Source organism: Photinus pyralis, unplaced genomic scaffold (genome assembly GCF_008802855.1).
Source record: "Photinus pyralis isolate 1611_PpyrPB1 unplaced genomic scaffold, Ppyr1.3 Ppyr1.4_LG1, whole genome shotgun sequence".
Taxonomy (NCBI): Eukaryota; Metazoa; Arthropoda; class Insecta; order Coleoptera; family Lampyridae; genus Photinus; species Photinus pyralis.
Genome location: NW_022170249.1, coordinates 30445141 through 30470195, shown reverse-complemented (window position 1 = coordinate 30470195; position 25055 = coordinate 30445141). Strand labels below are relative to the sequence as shown.

Below are 25055 nucleotides of genomic sequence, written 5' to 3'. Positions count from 1 at the left end.
TCGAGTAATGAACTGATCTTGCGAAAATATGCCTGAAAAGCATATTATACGACTGCACACATTCGTTTTATATTCAACCAAAAAGTCTTGAAGGTATCTCAGAGTAACTCTGGATATTGTGACGTTAAAAAGATCTAAGAAACTTGAATTATTTCTGCTGTCTTTTTTTTAATCGCTTAGGTAAAATTAACATGTATAGGGTGTTCCATTTTCGACACTTCTCTAGGGTACCTCCGTAAATGTTGGTGCTATCATAAAAATAATGTAGGCGTCATGCGCTCCTTTTGGTTCAAAATGGTAAAAAACCAAATTTTTAAAATATTCGCTGGATTTAGAGATTTGGAGAAAAATCAAAAAAATGACCCTATATTTTCATAGTTAGAAGAGATTAAAAAAAATATTTATTCCAAAACTTTCTTTATAATGATTTTTCAATAATCTGCCGTTTTCAAAATAAGTATACGGGTTAGATAAAAAAGTTATCAGAAGTAACCTCATTTTTTAAATAGAAGACCCTATGTATTTTAATCTAAAAAGGTAGTATATTAGATTCTCTGTTCAAACATATAACACACCAGGGATATTAAAAAATATTCAAAAATATACAAAAAATGTTAAACAGATTTTTTTAAATTTTTGTAAGATCTTAATAATATTGAAACAATACAGGGTGTTCCATTTAAAAATTGAAGTTAGGTCATAACTTTTTTACATGGCCCCGTAAGTATACTTATTTTGAAATCGGCAAATTATTCAACAAAGTTTTGTAACAAACATTTTCTCTATCTCTTTTAACTAAGAAACGACGGGGTCATTGCAAAATCGACAGTTTTTTGATTTCCCCCCAAGCGAATATTTTCAAATTACACATAACACCTATATATTACTTTTTTGATACCACTAGCAACTTCTCTTATAAAAGTATCAAAAATGGGACACCCTGTAGGTACGTACGTAGCGCACTATTAAAACAAAAAATTAAGTAGGTATGTAAATAAAAATAATTGGAATTTTTCAAATTCCGATTTTGATCAATTTTAATCGAAAGTTATATCAGAGGTTGATGCTCAATGGCGGCGCGACCGTAATCAGTGCGTTCGCGTACAAACAATGCCACTTTTGCAACACCTGACAGGACTGTGTGTATAATGTATCACTCCATTTAATGTTCTGTACCATAATGACACAATTTGCAGCGTTTCAGACCATTAACTGTAAGTAAATGAAGAAACATTTGGCATCATCTTTAAGTAAACTTTATTTTATGTTGTTTCTAATCGAATCTACAATATTTCATACATCTTAATAATTACAAAATTCGTATCAATTAAGCTACTAGATATTTTCATAGTTTTATCTACGTCATTGTCAAGTGCTCATAGTTCGACCACTATACAAACAAGATTTATCCCACAAAAGGTGAAGTTTTCATTTTGTTACTGCCTAGCATGTATTGCCAAACTGTAGTTACATACTGATTGCCATACATTTAGCATATCTAACTAGGCACAGAAATCATATCATTGTTAAATTTGTGCTACACCAATGCTGTACCTTTTAATATTGATTTTATTTTAACTAACAAAATGTTAAGTTATCTTGTTGTATTTTAAGAATCTTAATGCTCAAAGAATAATATAACTCTTGTTTAACTTATGCGTTTTATTACACTTTAGTATCTTAAAGTTTCAACAACCGCTTCTTTATGATCAATCCATAATTTGTATTCGGGATTTGTTTTGAACACCTTTGTGGCCAAACACTTACCACATTTCCACCTCAACTGCTTTTTACGTATGCGTACTTGAGCAGAAACTCCTGGAATCATGAGTGTGTGACATCTTTTGCATATAGACCGTTTCACTTCAGGTTCCCTAAAGTAATTACGTGGTAAATAGCCGAAGCGACAGAAGACTTGAACTTACATTCTTTGAACAGCCTTCTGAGAAACATTAATCAGTAAGTGCGAATACAAAGCTGAGGCTTCTGGCTTCGCGATACTGCTTAACTGAAAAAATTTCCTTCTTCATTAATATTTCAGTAATAAGACACGTAAATTATGTAAAAAATTGACATTGACACCTTGAAAATGGTAACATGTCCTAAAACGACTTACTTGTAATAAGTAATTCATTCTTTCGAATATGTCCTTTCCAACACATTTCTTTACTCCACTCTGAGTCATGTTGAAATATTTATCTGTGGACCTGGAGTGTCTGATCCAAGATCATATATATCCAGTGCTCAGATTATTCTCTTATATATATGGATTAACTAATCCGAGATCCAGTGCAAGACCCTATATTTTTTAGGTTAATGTGAAACTGAAAGTAGTGCGAATTTGAATTCGTAGCGTGTTTAGACCCCTGAGTTCATAAGAACTACAATTAGTAATGTGAACTACTCGGAAGGTGGAACCATACCATATATAACTCTCGCCAGGAAAGATTGCCGGTCACAGCACACCTTGTGTCGATTTACAATCTTTGTTTTTATTAAGATACGAGCGACTTCTGGAATAGGATCGTGCTAATGTTGAACAAAAACTCTTTTCGTTCAACATTGACACGATACTATCCCGGAAGTCGCTAGCACCTTGCGAAAAACAGAGATTGTAGATTGGGATCAAGTGTTCTGTGACCGGCAATCTTTCCTGGCGAGAGTTATATGAAATACACAGTGAGTTTTTTTTAATGCGAACATAGGAGTTTGCATGCAATGTAATTTCCCTATGTTCGATTTTAAAAAAAACACATCAATCTATGAAGTGTGCGCGGTTCACATTCTCAAATCGCGCAACTTGTGTGACTATGAATAGCAACTCTATAGACTTTATGATGAAGAGCACTCGGTAAGATTTTTTTAAAGAAGCCATGTGAGGCCATAGCAACTTTAGGATACATTTTTCTTAAACTTACGATAACTTGACCTCACAGGCCACGCACTGACACCACAACTCATTGTGAACCAACCTTAAATTATTTGTAGGTCATGTGCACCTGGTATTCTACTAATTTGATCTATTCAATACATAAATGAAGAAAATAAGAAAATAAATACCGAAAATAATTACAATAAATGTTCGAAGTGTCCTCCTTGACATTCTAAGCAATAACCTAACCGATTTCGTAATTAAATTGGACGGTGGTATTTTTAAAAATGTGACAGCTGTCAATTGTATCTACTACTCATTTGAACTACTCAATAGATTGATGTGTTTTTTTTTAAATCGAACATAGGGAAATTACATTGCATGCAAACTCCTATGTTCGCATTTTAAAAAAATTCACTGTATACTTATATAATATGGATGGAACATGATCTTAAGGGTGGAACCTTGGACTATGAAAGAAAGGGGACTGCTAATATGCTATCAAGCATGTAGTATCATGCCTATCAAGGGCAATGCTGCACGTTGAAACCTGTGGCGGCGCTATTTTTGGAGCCAAAGTTTGTTTACTTTTTTGCATTTTCGTGTTTATGCGATCCTTAAGTCTCGAAGTGTGCGATTCAAAACATTATTGGACAATGGTACATTCTTTGTTAGTGCACGGAAGTTAGATAGATTAGTTTTCGGTGAAATAACAAACAAATTTGGGCTTAACTTTATGATCATTATTATCACTCCTCACTCTTTCCTTCTCTTATGGCCGTATGCACCGAAAAAATTTAAGCTGATTTTAGCTTAAGCCTAGCTTATGCCCAGTTGCACCATCAAAATTAAGCCTTGCTTAAAGTTAAGTCGAACTTAAAATCTATGGCAACGATTATTAATACAATCGTTGCTATGGTATTTTAGTTATGCTTAATTTTAAGGTTAATTTTAAATTGGATTTTTACATCACTCGATAGTGAAATAAATTTAAAAACCAGTGATACCAAAGACTGACTTTCATTTGGGAATCAACCATTTTTGCCTTGAAGCTTACAATGTATTTCTTATGGCAATAATTCCATGGTCGATGGTGACTATGCGAGACAATAAACGAATGAATTTGGTTTCAATCTTAATCAGCCATGGAATTATTTCCATAAGAATTACATTGTAAACTTCGAGGCAAAAATGCAAGGTTGATTCCCAAATTAAATACTAACTGTTTAGTATCACTGTTTTGTAATTTTCTTGTCTCTCTATTTGTTACTCAAATATTTCAACTTTGAAAATGGCGATTTTCACTTTTTTCCAATAAAAAAATAGTGTCTACGAAACGAATTAAATATCGCATATCCATCAACATTAAAAACTGCACAACTTTGCCAATTTAACCGAAGCTGTAAGTATAATAGTAATTAATAACAACGATAGTCATGTTATCCTACTCAATTTAAGACACCCTGTATATGCATGGTCTAAAAGGCGTCGTCTTCGTTATACAGAGTGGCAAGGAAAATGCAACACCCTGTATACCACAGCCAACTATTTTGATACCTTATTGTAGAGGTTCTAAAAAATAATTGATGTATCAAATTTCAAACAATTAAGCCAGAACATAAGAAAGACAACGCAAAATACGAGAGAAAAATTGAAAGTTTGCTACCCTGTAAAATGAAAATTACGCCCTTTACCTAGGTACATCACGCACATATTTGTATTTTTTTCTTATTTTGAGAAGTATTATCGCCCCCTGAAATATTAAATAAACAAAGCTACAAACACGAAAGTTCGAAATAGTGTCGACTTAATTTGAAACAGGCTGTAGGGTATACATGTAAACAAGGTAAAAATCTCATTGGTAAGTACTATCTTTGTTTATTAATTTACATTGAATTTATAACTATCCTATTAATTCAATGGTACTATACAAATGTGTATCTAATCAATGGTACAGTATACACCAATGATTCGTATTTTGGTATACACAAATGCTCCACGAGACGGAGCACGTTTGTTTAAATGGGGGTGCTCACTGCTCATGCGTAATGCGATGTGTTGACTGTTGCAACATAAACAAATATGTAAACAAAAATGTTTGTTTGTTTTTCGTGTGGGGTATTACAGGTCTGATAAGGCGTAATGAAATAATGCGATAGCATATTGTGGTGCAAGAAACTTGTCGGCTTTACTCGCATGAGTCATATATCCACTTAAAAGCAATGGCAATCAATTGTTATGATTGTTGCATGTTTTTAGGTTAGTTGTTGGTTCAAAGGCAGCAGTAAACAAGGCGCTACACTCGTGCAGTTTAGCTTGTAAAATGAACACTAGTTACGATGAAGAAAATTATGCCTACAGAGTACATGCGGGATACAATTCAGACAATTACAGTAGCGACGACCAAAGTGACTTTGACGAAGTTTACGAAAAGAACAAACCTCCACCTGTTCTAATAGACCACAGTATCTATCATGTTATAAAAATAGAGGCCTTTCAAGAGGTTGTATCGAAAAAGAATTCTCGATATGGCCTTTACAAAAATAGTCTTTCCGCTGTAGAAAAACCTGGGGTGCCACTTCAAATTCAACAGGGGGAAGATAATGTCGATGATATAAGCAGAAAAAAAAATGTGATTCAAAAATTGGGAAATGAGCAAAGTTTTCTGGTCCATGTAAGTAGCATCAGTAATTTTTATCAAATTGATTAAATATTTGACCTTCTATTATTGTTCAATTATACATTTTTACTATTCTTCACAGAGTGAATTACAAATTGGGAAAACTAATTTACTTCTCGTAGGTACTGTCCACTAATTCGGTGCTTCTTAGTTTTGGCTTGGTAAATTCTGCCAAACGCTTATATAAAAAGTGACTTATTTACTGTGCACAGCATCGCGGTCTTATAGATTTTCAAAAACTGATATCTCTGTAAGATGGTTTGCTAAATATTTTTATTTAATTCTCCGTAAATAGTATAAATGCAAAAATTAAAGATAATTGAACTGTCAATAATATGGCCTACTTTAATTTAAGGTAATATGTATATGTTTGTTATAAAATAAACTTATGTTTTTTACAACATAATATTAGAACACCCTGTATAAAAAAAAGATTTTTAACAAAGCATGAATATTTTTTGAGAAACAAAGGGTGAGCAGAGTGAGGGATGTAAACCTGCAAATCTTTCCCTATTTAGGTTACCCAATTCGTGTATTTTATATATATATATATAATCAAAAAACCTCTTACCCTGGAGTGTGAGGTGTTCATAATTACAATACTTATTTGATACATTGTAAAGTTAGATCTATTCCTGTGGTTGGGGATACCTTTCTTTCAAAAGCATTTTCCACAGTGTCTTGTTCCTGGACAGCGTTTTTGCCTCCATCCATGTTTTTCCTCTTGTATCCAAAACTGCTTCCACTTGTTGGTTCCACGTTCTCTTAGGTCGTCCCCTTCCCCTTCTGCCCTGGCCTTTGGCTTCCCATATACGTTTGACTGGAATGTTGTCGTCCATCCGGTTTAAGTGACCGAACCATCTTAGTTGCTGTGTTTCTATTGTCTGGATTACCGTTTCCACTCCTAGTTCCTCTCTGATTGTGTCATTCCTTATTCTGTCGTATCTTGTTATTCCTTTTATCCTTCTTAAAAACTTCATCTCCATTACTTGCACTTTACTTTTTATTGCGCTTGTTATGTTCCACGTTTCACTCCCGAATGTTAGTATTGGCCGATATATTGTTTTATACACTGTCATTTTAGTTTTGTCACTGACTTCCCTTTTTGAGATGAATTTGTTCCTTAGCGCGTGATATAATCTTGCTGCACTGCTAATTCTGTCCTGCACTTCTGCATCCATGCTGCCGTCTCTATGTATCAGTACTCCCAGGTATTTATATACGTCCACCTGTTCAATTTTGTCTGACCCAATTTCTATGTCCATGCTTCTGTTCTCCTTTCCAATTACCATGACTTTCGTTTTGTTACAATTGATTCTCATGTTCCTCTTCTCCAGTTCTTCTTTCCATGCCCCTAAGTTCATTTGCAAGTCCCGTTCACTTTTCGCGCATATCATTAAATCGTCCGCGAACACACATTCACTTATTTCTACCGGTTGTAGTTTATTATACCCTACCTGCACTTTCTTTACTGTTTTACGCACCTCTTTAATAACGTCATCCATTATTATTATAAATAGTGTTGGGCTAAGCACGCCTCCTTGTCGCAGACCGTCTTCCACGTTAAAAGTTTTTGATTGTGTGTTGTTTTTACGTACATAATTCCTATTCTCTGTATACAGGCTTCTTATTCCCCTTCTTAACTTTGCATTAACTCCTCTTCTTTCTAAACTTTCCCACACTAATCTTTGCGGAACTCTATCGAAAGCTTTTTCCAGGTCCACGAATGCTAAGCATATTTGTTTGTTGTATTCCATAATTTTTTCCATTATCTGTTTGATGGTGAATATATGATCTTGTATACCTCTGCCTTTTCTAAAACCGCTTTGTGCATTGTCTAGTTGGTGTTCGATTTGCTGCTTCAATCTGTTCTCTAGGACCCCTTCATATATTTTTGCGACGTTACTTAAGATGGTTATGCCTCTGTAGTTTGAGCAATCCTTTGTGTCTCCTTTTTTGTGTATCGGGATTATCACTCCTATTCTCCAATCCTCTGGCACTTCTCCTCTTTGCCAAGCTTTATTTAAAATTGTGGTGAGCATTTCTATTCCGTTTTTTCCTAATTTTTGTATCATTTCCGGTGCTATCTTGTCATGTCCTGCTGCTTTCCCTTTTTTCTGCGCTTTTACTCTCTGTATAACCTCTTCCATTGTTATGGCATCCGCCTCTTCTTCTATTACTGCCTCATTTCTTACATGTTTATTTGTAGTGTCTTGTTGTCTGTTATTGCTAAGTAGTTCTTGGAAGTATTCCCTCCATCTTTCCATTACTTCTCCCTGGTCTGTGATTATTTTGTGGTTTTTGTCCTTTAAGTGCATGGTTTTGTATTCCCTAGGTTTCTTCATACTTTTTAATACCCTATAGAAGAGTTTTTGGTTGGTTTTACTGTCTTTTTCCATTTTATTACCGAACTCCATCCAGGCTTGTCGTTTTGCCTCTATTATCATGTTTTTTACTTTTACTCGTTGTTGCTTGTATTTGCTATAGCTTTCCTCCGTCTTTCGTATCAGATATTGTTTCCACTTTTCTTTCTTGCTCCTTACCTCTTCTCGTATAGATTGATTCCACCAGCTTGTTTGTTTTTTATTTTTTCTTATCCTTATTGATCCACATGTTTCCTCTGCTGTCGATAGTATTATCTCTTTAAAATATTTCCATATATGTTTTAGGTCCATGTTTCGCCACTCATGCCTAGTTTCTAGTAAATGTTTTTCTATTTTTTCTGTATATATGTTTCCAGTTTCTTTATCCATTAATTTATACGTTCTTATCTTCTCATGTACCTGTTGCGGATGTGGTCTATGTTTTTGCTTTATTTGCATCTGGTTTCTGACTCGTAGCTTTGCCTCTACTAGATAGTGGTCGCTATAGATGTCTGGGCCCCTTTTCACTCTCACGTCTATTACTTCGTGCCTATATTCTCTTTTTATTAGCACATAGTCTATTATTGACTTCTCTCCCCTAGTTTGCGCCTCTCTTGTGTACATGTGTATGTCTTTGTGTTTGTAGTATGTGTTTGCTATTATTAGGTTATTTTCTACGCAAAAGTTAATTAATCTATCTCCATTTTTATTTCGGTGTACTTCGCCATAAGGGCCGATTACATCTGGTGTTCCCTCCATCTTTTTTCCCACTCTGCTGTTCAGATCTCCCATGATTATAAGCCTCTCTGCAATATTTTCCGTATTTTCCGAGAGTGCTTCCCAGAATTCATCCTTTTTACCTTCGCTTTCGTCTTCATTTGGTCCATATGCTATTAATATTGTTGTGTGGTCCTTTTGATGTAATTTTATTTGTAGTTTTAGCATCCTTTCATTAATAAATTCCCATTGGATTAGTTTATTTGCATGCCGTGCACTTACTATACATGCTACCCCCCCTCTTGCTCTCGTTTCCTCGCTTACGCCGCTATATAGGAGTACATCTCCCTCATCCATCTCAATGGCTCCTCGTCCTTTCTTCTTTGTTTCGCATATTGCTATAATATCTAGTTTCTCTTGTTTAAATTCTCTCATCAACTCTTCCTCTTTTCCGTTTATGCTTCGTATATTCCATGTTCCGAATTTCCATAGATTTATTTGTTCCATCTCGTTACCTTTATTCATTGCCAGTGTCGTCTCCTTTGTACTGTGTTGCTCGTTATGTATCAGTTTTTTAGTAGACAACCCATGCTATTCGTCCTCTTAGAAACCACGCTCTGAGGGGACCTTTGACTGATCGTTCTTCCTTTCTTCGTGGCATCTTGTTCAGGTATTTCATTGCTTGATTCTTCAAAGATATCTTCTACTCCGTATTCTTCTCCGTTTACGATTAGTTTGTTGTACTTCATGAAAGCTCTATGTCCCATTTCTCTTGCCTTTTTTAAGTGCTTGCTCAATACTTTTCGTTCCTCCATAACATGTTTTGGAAAATCTTCTGTTATATAGATTTGTGTACCTTTTAATTCTTTTGTGCTTTTCATTACCTTTACTTTAGTTTCATAGTTTCGCATTTTCATGAATATGGGTCGTGTTTTGTTTGCGTGTTTTATTCCTATACGATGCAGTTCTTGGATTTCGGCTTCGAAAGTTATCGGAGTTCCCATGTCTCTTAGTATGGTTTCCATTTTTTCCTTTAGTTGTATATTCGTTTCGTCGTCTGCCTCCGTTACACCTTGAATTACCAGGTTATTTCTTTTGATCTCTTTTTCCAGATATCCAATTCTATAGTTTTGTTGTGCGACCGTTGATTTCAACTGCTCGTTTTCCGCTTTCAAATTAGCATTCTCATTTTTAATTTCGTTTATCTGCTTCTGGCAGTCATCAATTTTGCTTTCGATTCCGACGTTCTATTTAAATCTTCCAGTTGCTTTTTGATATCCGCTAGCAAGTTTTCCATTCTTGAATTCGATATAGATACGCGTACGTAAATAAACAACTCTTATCTGTCAGCTGATAGCCGGTCGACTATTTAACGCGCTTGTTATGTTGTATGTACGTATAGGTTATAGGTACTTAAATTTATATTAGGTACTTACAGTTCATCCAGTTAGTCTATTTTTTTTTTTTTAGTGTTGGTCACTTCACCACACTTTAGACACTTATATTGTACTTTCTCTCACTTTTCCTAGCTTTACTAACGCCTGTATAATTATTTGTTTACACTGCGTGACGGGATCGTGCTTACGATTTCGCGCGCCGACGCACACATCCATCCAAAATCCCCTTACTATTCATAAAAAATGTGCCAAATTCCTTACAGAACGGCTTCAAAAAATAGTATGTGTAGGGAAAAACCAAAAGTTTATTATTTTCCGGTGTAGGGTAAGAATATTCAATAAAAGTATCCGTTTTTGAAGAAAAAAGTCTATTCCAAAATCCGAGCCAAAATCCCAATGCTGTGCTTGGCAAATATGTCATCCTGTATATATAAGGTATGACTGAACTACAGTTGACGGTTCATACAGCATACAGTGCACATTGTAAGCCAAAAATTTAAACATTGCAAATTGTATAAATGTATATTGGCATATCATGCATGCGTTGTTGTTGTTTGTAACTGTTTGAACTCCCTTCTTAATTTACAACTACTATGACTTCTTTGTAGTAGTATAGTCACTCGGAGAGAAATTGATCAGCCTACCTCCATCTGTTGATTGAAAATGTTGGAGCAAGTGCATGGTGGAAACTTTGGTAACTTCTTTCACGGAAACTAACAACTAAAAATAGGTATAGAGTTAATTAATTGTTGCCAATTTCATTTGATTTTACCATAACTTGTTTGTTGTGGTACGCATCAATGCCTTTGCATTAATGTACTAAACAATTAAGGTGTTTGCATGGGAATGCTTATGAAAGCTCTTTTGTTCTACCTATTTAACAACCATTTTTATTAGTCAAACGCTTGATTTAAATATTTCAATTACTGTATTTCCCACAAATTTTTTATTTATTGCTTATTTATTATTTAAAATTATTTTAAAGATGTCTCCTTGTAGAACACAGCGCATCGTGTAATTTATGCGCACTATAAGCATTTCATTTCTTCATCTTATTTTGATTTGGTTTTTTTACAGTCCCTTGATAACAGTGAGTATAGAGAATCAGAAAAGGCGTCCATGAAAACTGTAAACGAGTCAGATAAGCAAAAAAATAACCAGACACAAACCAAAGCCAGAGCAAACAATGAAGCTATATTATTGAAGCATGAGAAAAAATTCCCCCAAGACCAGTGGAATCAATTGCGTGTCAGCAGCAGTCTGCTAAATAACCAAAAAACGAATAGTATAATTGACAACCAACAAACATCTGAAGCAAAACCTGTGAATAATTTAGTAAGAAATAACCTATGCATTAGAACACATAGTAAACAAAACACAAAGGTAAAGAATACAATCAATGTTAATTCAAAACGTGACGAGAGCATAACAGATAATATACCAAGTGAAAGCGATAGAAAACCTTTTCTTTCCTGGATTGCTGATTTTTATCAGACAAAAAATCTAAATAGAACCATCATTCAGCACAATAATACACAACACATAGTTGATGACATCTCGGATAAAGCAAAGGAAACAAATTTTAGCACACATGCTTTTTTGCCAAAAAGTATAAATAGCAGTCAACATCAGGTACATTACGTTAATCCTAGATTGGAAGCGCCTGTTAATAACGCATGGAAACTACGTTTTTGTGCTAACACCCGCATATCTAGAAGAATTAATATATGCAAATCTCAAAGAAATAAGTATGCAATTAAACGTATTATCCAGGAGGAGTATGAGATAAAACGAACCATGGCTGTGGTTCTTTTAGGGGTATCACTGCTTTCTTTATTTCTAATTCTTTGTAATTATTTAAAATGTCTTTGAGCTAGCATTTCTTTTTCAAGATCATAGTTTAATTATGGTGTAATATAAAATAGTGTTGTACTTAGACACTTTGTATATCACAATATGGAATGAATGTTTTTGTATAAATTGTGCAGCATTATTTTTTGTTAAAATACCAAATAAAGTTGAAAGATTTTTGTAAATATAACTTTCTTCTTAGGTCGCCTAAGACGTTATTTTAACACATTTTTAGATATACAGGGTGACTTACGGGAGACGGATGTTTTTGAAATGGCTAGTGCATGCCTTCGGTAAGTGGTGGGGCGACGGACGGTACGTCATTCACTCCATTGCAGCTTACCATTTCAGTAGCAATGGAGCAGCACACTGCTCGCGCATCAATGGAAGTTGTGAGAAACATGTTTCCTGTAAAGCTGATTTCACGTTTTGGTGACGTACCGTGGCCGCCAAGGTCACCGGACTTGTAACCTTAAAAATATCGAACAAATCATCACTAATACGTACGTGATTCGCATTATTTTCCGCGTAAAATAGTCTAATAAAAATTTATTGGAGAAGAAATATTGAAGTACAGGAGACAAACCTCCTAGTCAAGTAATGTCATTTTATTGACTAGTTTTGCATTAAATTTTACCCGAAATCATATTTCAATTTTCATATAGAACATTTGACTAATGTCAATCTGTCAGTGTTGACAGGTGTCCTTACAGACATTTATAGCAATGTGACAGGTGCAGGCGATAAAGTGACAGGCGACAGGAAAAGCGGTCTGAACTGTCTCTCATAGAACCTGAACTTTCCTGACAAAGTTGGAATTAAAATGAAGGTTTCGTGACGATTTTCACTTATAATTGCACAAGAGGTTTGTATTTTACCGAATAAATTTGGGTTGTTAAGGTAATGAAAATCTGTTGCCTAGCAATTAGACGAGAAAAACTGTCAACTAATAAAAATGCGACACCGAAGGTGGAGCATTTTTAGGTTGACAGTTTTTCGAGTTCAATTGCTAAAAGGAAACAGATTTGAATTGCAACAACCCAAATTTACTCGGTTTAAATACAAACCTCGAGTGTAATTCGGCAGGACAATTTAACGAACAAGAAATTCACCAAACTAGTCAATTATTGACAGACGTCAAGCTAATCATATGGGAAAGGATAATGCAATAATTGTTCCAAAATGAATAAGTGAAAAAACCACTAGTGCATTTGTCGCTGTAAAAGTTGCAGGTAACTTTTGCCGCTGTCAAAGTGACAATTGCACTGCGGCTTATGCGATTTTTTATACATGAGTTGAATTGTCAGTAAAAATATTTTCATCTTGTATGAACTTGTGCACATATATAAAATTCTTTATTATCATAAAATTGTCCAACAATTGTAATAGAAAAAATAAGAATATAATAACACAAGTAAAAATGTTAGTTCTATTAAAATGGTGGTTTTTTATCACACATTTATTATTGTAGCCTAATTGACGGCTGTAAGGTAACAACAATAATTTATCACATTAAAATTTCAATATCATTTTTGTATCCGGTATAAAAATGTAGAAACATGTTCGACATAGCTAAACGTGGTTTCGCATGTATCGAAAAAGAGCTCTGCGGAAATAGTTTATCTAATAAAAAAAAATCTCGCCCGCCCGTTACGAAACTATTCAAGGGAATTACAGAGTTGCCTTCCATATTGTCAGGCGTTCGATTAAAGGTTGGTAAGAAGTCTTCAAGTAAAAGCAAATCTTGATCCGCTCTCCATTTGTTACTTTCAACGGTTTTCTGGGTTGGGGTTTTATGTTTTCTCGTTTTATTCTTCTGCAGTGTGCGGTTATTAGAAGACGAACAAGGAATAATCGATTTAGAAACTTGGCTCTTTCCGAGAAAACTGGTAATGATGATAATGTTCTGTTCCTGTCTCGAACAGTTGACTGTGATTTCTCTATTAATGTCAACAATATCAGGAGTCTTTTCTATTTCAGACAATAAGGTGGTGAGTTTGTAATTCGTAGCAGAAATCTCACTCGCCCCTTTTTTCTTGTGCTGCCCTTTCACTTCGATTACTGCACTGTCCTCTGTTTTGTAACCCATTTCCTGACAAAGAGTATCGTTTAGCCATTTGTCGTCTTCATGTGGCAAGGTGGGACTTGTGTTAACCAAATTATTAACGCTTGGTCCCTTTTTTCTACGACGTCTCTTCGAACGTTTAATACCTTCAACTGCCACTTCACGTATTTGATGAGGTTGTTCTCCATTTTCCGACTTCCTTCGAGTAGATTGTTTATCACCCAATTTGGATAGATTTAGCTTTTGTACTTGAGGTTCTGTTATCTTTGGAGTCTGGTTGTCAGAATGTTTCTTGATACTCTTGCAATCAGATTCTGCAATGTCCAAGAACCAGAAACCATTCTTCAGTTCATCATGACAATCACTACCCGCATGTGGTTTCAATATTCCTTTGAGTTGGCAATCATCCAGTTTCGTACAGGTTACATTTTGTTCCAATTTTATTTCATGACCAGTTCTTAATTTTTGATTCTTGTCTATTTTTGTTTGTTGATTTCCTGCAGACTTTTGCTGTGTATTGTTTTCATCTATTAATTCGTTAAGGGATGGCCATTTTAAGGATGATAAGTTAAATGCTATTGGATTGGATTTGTTGTTGTCAACTTGTTTAGAAATACTGCCCTTCTTCCTTTTGGACCTACGCTTTCGAGTTTTTTTTATAGTATGTATGTTATCCAAAATGCTTGTGACAGTAGGTTTATTATTAGTGTCCTCAGCTTGAAACTTGAAATTTTCGCCGGGCCCAGCTTTTTTCCTATTTTCAAAAAGTGGTGGACTTTCTTTTGTTGATTGTAGTGCTTTAGTCTTAGCCTTAGTTATCAGTTTACTATTTTTGACATCATTGAAGAGCGACGACGAATTTTGTAATCTTTTTGCAGTAATCCTTAGCGAGTCACTATCATCAGATCGAAGTACTGTTTCCAATATCAATTTATTCTTCATATTTTTTTTTTGTGTGGTTTGACTAGGTGTAGTATTGTCACATTTTTTCCTAACTTTCGGATCTTGCAAGATTGTTACAGCATTAGCCAAAGGTGAAAAATTTAACGTATCAACCTCGGTATCAGCTTCGCTTCTTGTAGAAGAAGGTGTGCCAAGTGCTGGCCATTCAATTGAAGAAAAAGAAAACGGTTTGACGTTTTTAGATAGACTCTCGTTTCTTTGATCCAACTTCTTTTTTGGATGTTGAACAGGGTTACTCTCTTGATAGCCCTACAAAAAAGAGAAATGTAAATAAGTGCCTTTTGTGTGTTCATGAAAACAAATTCATTAATTGCCATTGGATTGACAAACCTACATGCGCGCTTAATACAATGTTTCCAAAAAAAATTGTATCCAAATGCCTGGTTCTATGGTTCCTCGGTCGCCAATGCAGGAAAGCAAGTTAAACATGGCGCTCCGTGATGTATGATCACGACAATATAAAAAAAATCAATCGATTAAAAAAAAATTTGCATAACGTTAATGTCCCAGCCGTTAAAACACGCCATAAAGCAGAACGCACACTATCGCGGAATGGAAGGGAATGGAACGGAACGGAAATTTTGAAAACATATAAATAAGTTAGAGTTCGCAGACTATCGCGGATCAGAACACCGCGGAATGGATTGGAACGGAATGGAAAGACTTGGATTGCTCACTCAACGAATTTTTCCACACTCTTCGTTTAGTTTAGACGAAGGCGCGTACAAAGCTGTTTCATCCTACAGGAAATAGAGTAAAATAGCTCTGACATTTGACAATATACCGTAGCCATTTTGTGTTTGTTTGATTATTGAAATGAATGAAGAATTTTTAATTAATTATATTTAGTTATATTATATGGTTATCCACATCTATATTTGTCATGCGATACAAATTTGCGTTTTTTTGTTTTCTCTCATTTCTTGCTTCAAATTCAAACTACACACAGCACTACAAATTCTTCATCTGACGTGTCCACTGCGAAAGAACATTACACCCTACAAACAGGATCAAGCAAGTCTGGTAATATAAATTACTCTTATATACAAATAATTTTGTTCCGCGAAATTCCGGGCTAATGTGCGGAGATTCAGAATTTCCATTCCATTCCGATCCATTTCATTCCGCGATAATGTGCGTCCTGCTTAATCGAATTTGTATGAATTTTTTGGTATTTGGATTAGAATTAAAAAAAATTCAAGAACTTATAGAATTGTAAAGGTTATGCAGAGATGGGCAGTGTTTTTTTTACCTAAGTAAAAATAAAACTATCCTAGTCATACAAAAAACACGCATTTATCCAGACGATTCGTTTGGTCTTTGTGACTACTTTCCGACAAACCGTTTTTGAGATATTCGCTCTTAAAGTTTTGAAATCATCAATGAATACATTTTTCCAAACGTCCTAATCGCCCTTTGTGAGTACCCCCTTCTGCTCTTAAAGTATAAGCAATAACAACAGACCATGATAACTGGTTGAGGAGGACTATGGTGTGGGAGTTCCATGAAGGATAAAACTCCCCCCCTCCATCCCGTACTTTGACAAGAGGACAGAAAGAAGGGCAGTAGTGTGTAGAAAACTGTTCCTTTCGTTGAGACCTTTAATTAGATTACAATAAGAGATCAAATTAATTTTTAACCCCCCTCCCCCAGGCCCCGTCGCTCACTGATCTCGAAAACGGGACGGGAAAGTTATAGTTTGTACAAACCAATTTATTTCGATGAGACCTTTCATTAGAATACCATGAAGGGTAGAACATGTGTTTACCCCCCCCCCCCCATTTTTTAAAGTTTAACTTGACACCACTGAAGGCATGCGTATGCAAAATCTGAGACCAATTGGTTGTCGTATGTAAAAGTTATGCAAGTTTTACTTTCAAAAACAGCATCTCAGGAAATAATTCGTGGGGGGGCCCCCTTTTTAAACAGCGAAATTTGATGACCGTCTGGCACACCTTCGAGGTATAGGCTACCTACTGCAAAAAATTCCAGGACTCTAGGACCATTTGTAATGTAAATGTAAAAAAACAACCCATAGAACCTATGAACGATGTTTCAGGAATAAACAAACCGAGAAATAAACATTTTATATCTGAATTCAGTATATAAATATAAAAAATTAAAAGAAAAGGTATTCGTCCTAAGGCGAGTTACTTTAGGGCATTTTCCATGCATTGATAAGTATGTCCCAAAAGGCCATAGCTATGTGAACTATGTTTTTTTTACTAGAAGCATCTATGGTAAAAATTTCAACAAAATATATTACCCAATATAAAATGCGCACCCGCACATTAATGGTCAAGATCTTTTTTGACTCGGTGTCAGGGCTATAAGCTACCGAATTCAAAAAGAACAAACTGAAAACTGTAGGAGTAGTTAAGGCCTCGGACGGACGGACGGAGAAATTGGTCATAATGGCGCCTTCCAACATGAGTTGGAACATGCACTAAAAATAGATTTTTTTTGTATATTGAATAGTATCATATTTCTCCTGGAAACGTATTTGCAAAGGTTCTCTCTTACTAAAATGTGTATTGGTCAGCTATTCTACGCAAAATCAAATTGGTGTCTGCTAATATTACAAATTGCGCCTGACTGCAGGTAGATTTTGTAAAATTGTAAATATTTATCTGCGGTTGCTAGAGACTGCAAGAGATTAATTAGGTACTGACATTTACGACTGGTGCGTTTTCAGGATCTTTTCTACATGTATTATGGGAGTGAAACACCCTCGGAAACACCTCTTGGACAAAGACAAAAATTTTTTTGAAAAAACAGTTGTCTCTCACTTATTGAGGGACTATAGTGCACTCATTATAAGAAGGTTGGCGCTATGTAGGGTTGCCATCCGTCCGGGTTTCCCCGGATTTGTCCTAGTTTAGGAGGCGTCCGGGAGCGTCCGGGCGGGGTTTCATTGGTAGTCCGGGTTTTAGGCCATCAAGTTTCTGTCAAAATTTAAGCCAACAAGATAAACTTTTAAGCGCCAGTCAGCTTTGGTTACAATTTTTTTAAACATCGAATCTTCATTTATACTTGGAGTTATTGAAAATTGCCTAGAGCTTTTTTTTGCACTCCTGCTCATAATGCCACCGTTGAATAAGTATATTACGCACTGAGCGCGGAAGTAGCTTATTTCTCGAAGAATGTTAACTGCCCGAGGCGCTTGCGCCGAGGGCAGTTTTATTCTGAGAGAAATAATCTTTCGCGCGAGGTTCGTATACTATTTTATTCACAATCGTAAGAAATTACAAAAAGGTTAAATAAATTGTTTAAATTTTGCTTTTTATTCTCATTAGTGGAAAAATGTCACATCAGTTCGTACAATTGTCAAACATCCGTCAATTGTTTCATTTTACGCGGCCGTACTTTTACGAAAATTTGAATTTAAAATTGAAAATGTCTGATTCAGAGGAGATTATAAGTACCCCCCCTGAGTTACGAGAAGTTGCAGAGACAGTTTCAAAAAGTATACTGCCAGATAAAAGTAAAAAACGATACGAGCAAACTTACAATTTGTACAAGGCCTGGGTGTTTAGAGAAACGTACTCCAATAGGTTCTGAAAGTTCGTTATTGGCATACTTTAACGAATTAATATCTAAAGGTTAAAAAACCCTCAACTCTTTGGGCTACGTATTCAATGTTACGCTCAACTTTAAATTTAAATAAGAGCGTAGACATATCACTAAATTTTATAATCTGATCGCCTTCATTAAGGCGCAAAACGTTGAATACAAGCCAAAGACGTCGGAGGTTTTTGGCCAGGATCAAGTAGAGAGATTTTTGAATGAAGCACGTTTTGATTATTTACCACAGAAAGTAAGTAGATAGCTATTAAATAAAACTACAATACGTATTTGACAAAGACGTAAACATTTAATTAAATTATGCTTTCTAGTGATACAAGTTCATACAAAGCCACTTTCATTACAGTACTAACTTTGGCAAAAATTGCATCATTTCTGAAATTGAAGGACGAGGTTAAATTCACGGGGCATTGTTTCCGTTGAACAGTGGCAACTCTGTTAGCAAATGCCGGCGGAGACACTCTTCAATTAAAGCAATTGGGAGGGTGGAAATCTGCATCGGTTGTGGGTGGTTATGTTGACCAGTCTCTTCATGGCCAAGAGAGAATAGCGCGAATTTTGTCGTTATCCACAAGTGTCACGGGAGATGAACAACCTAATGCTTCCATTCCAATACCCAAGTTGCTCCCGAATAACCTTTCCTGTTGCGTCTATTACTCAAGAAACAAACTTTTCTACTGAGCAGACCAAACAAGGCCTGATTGTAACTATAAACAACAGCGGTCAGTCCAATGTAACCTTTAATTTCAACAATTGTAGTTCTTGAATTTGTATCTTTCCGTGAATAGAACCGTTATTTTTTCTGCATTGGTACGTCCGTTTCTGTAAATTTGATCGATTTTACTTTATTATTAATCCAATAATGAACTTACCAAGATAATGTTATTTTGAGGTTAACGAATTACAACCTGATTACAACCATGGCCTAATAAGAGTTAGGCCATGATTACAACCATGGCCTAATAAGAGTATGGTCTGCTATTCCCGTGAACGAAATCTCGCACAAGTCGCGCATGACGTCACGCGGTTCTGTACACTGAAATATTGTACGCGCGTATAAGAATGAATTTGCACTAATCATTTCGGTATTACATTTCATGACGTGTAAATACAATATTAATTACTTCATTACAATGGTTCATTGTGCGGTGTACGGTTGTAGTAACAACAGTAGAAAAACTAAAGACATAAGTTATTATAGATTTCCTAAACGAGATGATATTAAAAGTCGATGGATAAATAGCTGCAGCAGAGACGATAAAATAAATATATCATCAGGTAAGATGCGTTATTGAAGACATAATTATTTCTCTTAACCTTGAATATACCTTACTTTAGCTAGAATATGTTCAATTCATTTTGATATGTAAATAGTCTGAATTAATGTTTTGTTCATGGTATTGAATAAAAAGTTTTGTTCATATTTTAGATTAAATCCTAATGATTTTTACTTTGTTTTTGTAATACAACACAGTTTGTTACGTAGATATATGCAGATAAGCTCTAATTAGGCGTAAGCACTTTATGAATGAAAACTGTTCACCGTAATTGTTAGGCTTTCTTACTTATTCTTATAGTGCGGCGGCAGAGCCTCAAAATCGTTCATATACCCAATCAAGTGGTACAACCACATGTGTTATATATCAGATTACGCGGAATAAAAAGATATATCAGATGCATATAGTTTAGACGTCGGCAATTGGTCGAGCTAAAAGTTATTCACAAAAAACTTCAAAAAATGTATCAGTTTTATCGGATCTCTCACTCCGCGAAAATTTATTTTTATAAAACTGTGTTTATACTAGAGGATAGATAATTTTATATGCTTTCCAATGGTATATAATAATCTGAACAAATGTTATAACCAATGAGGCCAAAAAATAGAAATATTATGGGAGTTTTGCCGGCACCAGTTCGTTTCAGAACCGCGTGACGTCACATCAACGCCCGCCGACTAATGCACTATGCGCAATAGCAGACCATACTCTTATTAGGCCATGATTACAACCATATATATAAGAGAAGTATATGGATAAACGAGTGGACACGCCTATCGCCAACGTTAGTGGATGGAAATATACTTCTGTCATTAGTTGGGAACTAGGCGCTAATGCGCTTGCCTGTTATTATGTAGTGTTATTTACCAAGCATTTACTCCAGTTTGACATAACGGATTGAGGTTAAATTGTTTGTTTTGTTTATGAGTTATTGAACTTTTGTTTAATTTTAATAGTAAAGAAGCCTTTCGTAGTTATATAAATCAGTATACGTAAGTGATACACAATAATTGTAATGGAATACCTAATGTTTGGCAATTTTAGTGTGTTCATTACTTAGAAATAAAGAAATGCAGGTACTTGTGGGAAAGTGGATTTTTCGGTTTCATATGGCACAAGTAAGTTACAATGCAATTATCTGCAATCAATTCATTTATGCCATACCTACTTGTTATTAGATTCCCAAATGAAAAAAGCAACAAGAATCGGTGACTGCAAGCATGTGAACTATCGGAATTCGATGATGTAAAAACAAGGTTGTGTTCTCGTCATTTTAACCGCTATGACTGCATTGATTTGGATGCACGCAAGCATGATGGGGGCACGAAGTTATATGGGGGTCACTTAACACCTAAAAGATTTCCAACTCGACAATGTTAATTTTATTTTAAAATCAGTAAATGTCTTTAATTTAATTGTGTTTCTTTGAACATTGGTAATGTATCACTTTATATTATAGCTGATGCAAACTTATCCAATTTCATGTTATATTCAAGATATAATCCCTATAGGTATATTATTTCAATTGCAATTTAAGTTTCTAAATCGTTACAAAGTTTGCCTTCGAAGTTGAAGGGTGTAACTGTAAACAAACTCCGCTGAGGAAGCTCGAAAGTTCTCCGTGAAAATGCTACAGTTTCCAAGCAGAACGATATGGAGTACTTTGAACCAGAACGCACTGGGGGGCACGTGAGCGCTGATTTGAGTTGGCAGTGAAATCATTCAAGTAGGCCATTGACTGCAGGTCCCGAATCCTTGTGTGCCGAAAACAATGTTGAGGGCACAAAAAAGGGAAGATTCAAATTGTCGTCGTCCCTCTCGGTGAAGATGCAAGTAGGGGAATCGAAGCGATATAGTCAACAGGTAAGAAACGTTTCGGCGGCGATTGGTCTTGGGAGGGTGGGCCTCGGCCAGCTAGTATACTTATCTAAAGACATCACAGGATCAGACAATAGTGATAGGAGTCGGCAGGTGGAATGGGGCCAATGTGGTGAATATGAACTTGCATGAAGCGAATAGAAGTCTGGGTGAAGTTTCCGAATGGTGCGTGGTTGTGTTTACATATGGTAATTGCACACAATAATGGTTTAATAAAATTTTAACCCTATTTTCGAGTTATAGGTTATGAAATTTGAAATTGGCGCTACTTAAAAGTAGGCGGAGAGAAGTAAATATTTACTTGGGGAGTTTGCGCATAAATACAGAGTTCAGGACTAAGGAATAGGGCAGCTCTCTATTATGGCGAACAATTTGCACATTGCAATCATAGGCGGTTATCCATATACTTCTCTTATATATATGATTACAACCAACTGGAAACCAACAGCCAATTAGACATGAATATCTATTGTACCGTGACTCCCTCAGCAACGCGCAACCGCTTTGAATATGAATTTACTTAAAACGAAAACGCGCCTACGGGCAAGCGTTTGTTTTGTTTGTATACCTATGAATAAACAATGATATTACCATTACGAGTATATTTTTTACTCGTACTTTACCCCTTACTCTTAAACAGTAACGCAAATTCAAATTCTAGCGTGTTTACGGTTGCGCAGTGCCGAGGTCACTGAGAGAGTCACGGTGCAACAGAGATTCAAAACTTCATCTCATCTAGTGCGCCATCTGTGACTGATATTAGTAGCTATACTTCTCTTCCTTAGCGCGGAAGTTCATACTTTCGAACTTCGTAATAAATATAATCTAGTTACGGCCGACTTTCAAACTTCTTAAATGAGACGAATGACTCTTATTACTAACCGATTGTGAATAAAAAGAATATTTTCACTAGTGGCAAAACAGTGGACCAAAGAAAGGAATTTATTGAATATTGAAACAGTCTAGTCATTGATAAAAATAAATTAAACAAATATAGCAAACGAGCTCCTGGGTATGGCTATAGCATGTGCAATACCAAATTTTAAACCTGATGTTAGTTTTGCTTTTATTTAAAGTGTATATACATGAAATTTCATTTACTTGCTTCCGTAAATAATAAAGTTGGCACCGCGCATGCGCAAAACCAAATTTTGAACTGGCGTTAAATTTTCTTTTATTCCAAGTGGCTATGTATCAAATTTCATTTAAATACCTTCATAAATAAGAAAGTTTGCAATTCGGTCTATAAATGGTCCAGATGCGCAAAGGGCACTGTGAATGCTGATCGATTAGGTTCAACTTTTGGAATTGTGTTTTATATGGCTAAAGCTATGCGCATATTGAATTTCATGCAATTCGGTTCATAACTAACGGAGATGTCAAAAGGGCCTACTTTATTTTTTTGGCTACATTGCCAATTCACGAACTACGATCTACAAATTTGATAAAGAATCCACTTGCAAAATTTAAAAATTTCATCGTAATCGGTCCATTCGTTTATGAGTTATCGTGCTAACGGACGGACAGACACCGCAAAATTATAAACTCGCTAAGAGCTCGTTAATAAAGTACAATTTCAATGACTATTTCTTTAGACAATATTTTTTAACAAATTCAGTTGATATGTCCGGGTTTATAGTCCCTAAATGCGGGGTTTTCGCGCTTCCTGTTCTAGTTGGCAGAGTTTTGAGATGGCAAACCTAGCGCTATGTTTAAAGATAAACACACACAGTAAAAATATAAAATGGCACCAAATTATTGTAAAGTAGAAATATCCAGCACTGTGAACAGAAATAAATGTTGACATTAACCAGGGTTAGTACATACCAACCTTGAACATTAACAGCCAATGACACTTGGGTTGGGTTGTTATGTGCACTTAATATATGGGAACCAATATTTTTTTCATTAAAGTACCAGACTTGGTACACTTGCTACTTAGGTGGACCTGAATGGAATTCGCCCGGGAGGCAGCGGGAGATACGCTGCTGTGAGGGAGGGGGAGGGGGTAAACTTTTCTTACGCTGCGCGCGCTGTTGGTCGTCATAATTGCTAAATTATAACTACTAGGGCAAGTGGGGTATCATTTTTGCATAAATAAAAGGTGGTCATTCATTTTCTGAAACAAAAAAAGCATCTTTACGGACAAAAGATTGAATTACGGTCAAAAATCTTGAATTTTATTTACAAAAAAATTCTTCAAATGACCATAATCTTTGAACTAGCGCCGATATCGCCTACAAAAAAATATATTTCCATTCGGGTCCACCTAAGTAGAAAGTGTGCTAAGTCTGGTGCTTTAATGACAAAAATATTGGTGTTGGCGTATAACGACCCCACTACTTCGTCAGTTTAATTGGCAACAACCTACTACCAGCTTACAAAATTCCCCAGTCGTTTTATGTTTCAGTGTAACACTGACTCGTGTTTTAACCAATCACAGTGAAGTTCAAAGGTTCCATATGCATTTTAGCACTACCTTCTTATTCTTAAAATGAATACAGTATTGCCCAATTAATAATATAATCAGAACCACTATTGGTGTGTTCGTTGGTTTCATATGGAGCTTGCTCCAATTATATAAAGAGTTACTGAGAGTAGGTAATAACAGCAATGTGTTTGCAATAAGGCTCGCAGATATGGTACAACTACTTGCTGAAATAAATTTGTACTCCCACAAAAACATATAAGTACATACTCACCGTGAACTCCTTTAACTTGGGTCGATCGAAAGTGTTTTGAAGATTTCCAATAACCTTAGGAGTTGCAGAAGCCACTTTTGGTCCATTAACTTTGGAGGCTGATCCTACAACGGCTTTCCCTACTTTCTTCTTCTTTTTCTTTGCCTTTTTTGTTAACTGAACATGGTTGCCATGAACAGATACGCTTACGGTGTTGCTCTTTTTCTTTAAACTTGCACTGGCCCCTTGCAAAACTTTTGAAATGCTTCTTTTATACAACACAGTAGTAAAAGGTTCTATTTTCACTACATCACAGTCATCGTTTATATACAGAGGGGGTGGTTTGTGCTTGTAATACCATTCATCGAAATCGCTTTTATCACTATCACTATCACAATCTAAATTATTAGAGAAATGAATTTTATAAGCAAATTGGTCTTCGTCAAAGGTGTTCATTGTGAGATGCCTTGCAAATACATTACTCATACCTTTGTTTACAGTCGATACATATTTAATAACAAAAATAAAACAATTTCCTTAAAATACAGATAAAAAGGTATCAGTAATCACTACATTTTATCTATTTGGTGTATAATTAATAGGGGCTATTATCACAGGAGGTACTTTAAAATCAATTAAAATTTTCAAATAAAAACAACTTTCTATTCATCTATTGTAAACAATTAGCAGTTAACATAACCTAAATTGTTGGCTTCGTCACGATTT

General features: G+C 35.5%; 2 protein-coding genes and 1 long non-coding RNA gene across 5 annotated transcripts; 1 reads left to right on the top strand and 2 right to left on the bottom strand.

Moving 5' to 3' along the window:
- Positions 1 to 1240: 1240 nt before the first annotated feature.
- LOC116159886 lies at positions 1241 to 25025 on the bottom strand. Of its 3 annotated transcripts, none has more exons than XM_031472978.1 (3): positions 24351 to 25025; positions 1926 to 2008; positions 1241 to 1874 (listed from the first exon to the last, which is right to left on the bottom strand). In XM_031472978.1, the coding sequence occupies exons 1-3, from the start codon at positions 24813 to 24815 to the stop codon at positions 1673 to 1675; spliced, it is 750 nt and encodes a 249-aa protein (XP_031328838.1). In that variant the 5' UTR covers positions 24816 to 25025; the 3' UTR covers positions 1241 to 1672. The 3 variants fall into 3 exon arrangements, 2 of the variants coding, with proteins under 2 accessions (XP_031328838.1, XP_031328837.1); XR_004143079.1 differs by lacking the exon at positions 24351 to 25025 and adding an exon at positions 6204 to 10771 and having other exon boundaries at positions 1823 to 1874; XM_031472977.1 differs by lacking the exons at positions 1241 to 1874; positions 1926 to 2008 and adding an exon at positions 13223 to 15157 and having other exon boundaries at positions 24351 to 25021.
- LOC116159888 lies at positions 4913 to 12065 on the top strand. Its single transcript, XM_031472979.1, has 2 exons — positions 4913 to 5546; positions 11107 to 12065. The coding sequence occupies exons 1-2, from the start codon at positions 5196 to 5198 to the stop codon at positions 11899 to 11901; spliced, it is 1146 nt and encodes a 381-aa protein (XP_031328839.1). The 5' UTR covers positions 4913 to 5195; the 3' UTR covers positions 11902 to 12065.
- On the bottom strand, positions 18927 to 22600 carry LOC116159890. The gene is made up of 3 exons (XR_004143080.1): positions 22080 to 22600; positions 19366 to 19401; positions 18927 to 19315 (listed from the first exon to the last, which is right to left on the bottom strand). It is a non-coding gene; the product is annotated as an uncharacterized LOC116159890 (long non-coding RNA).
- Positions 25026 to 25055: the final 30 nt, after the last annotated feature.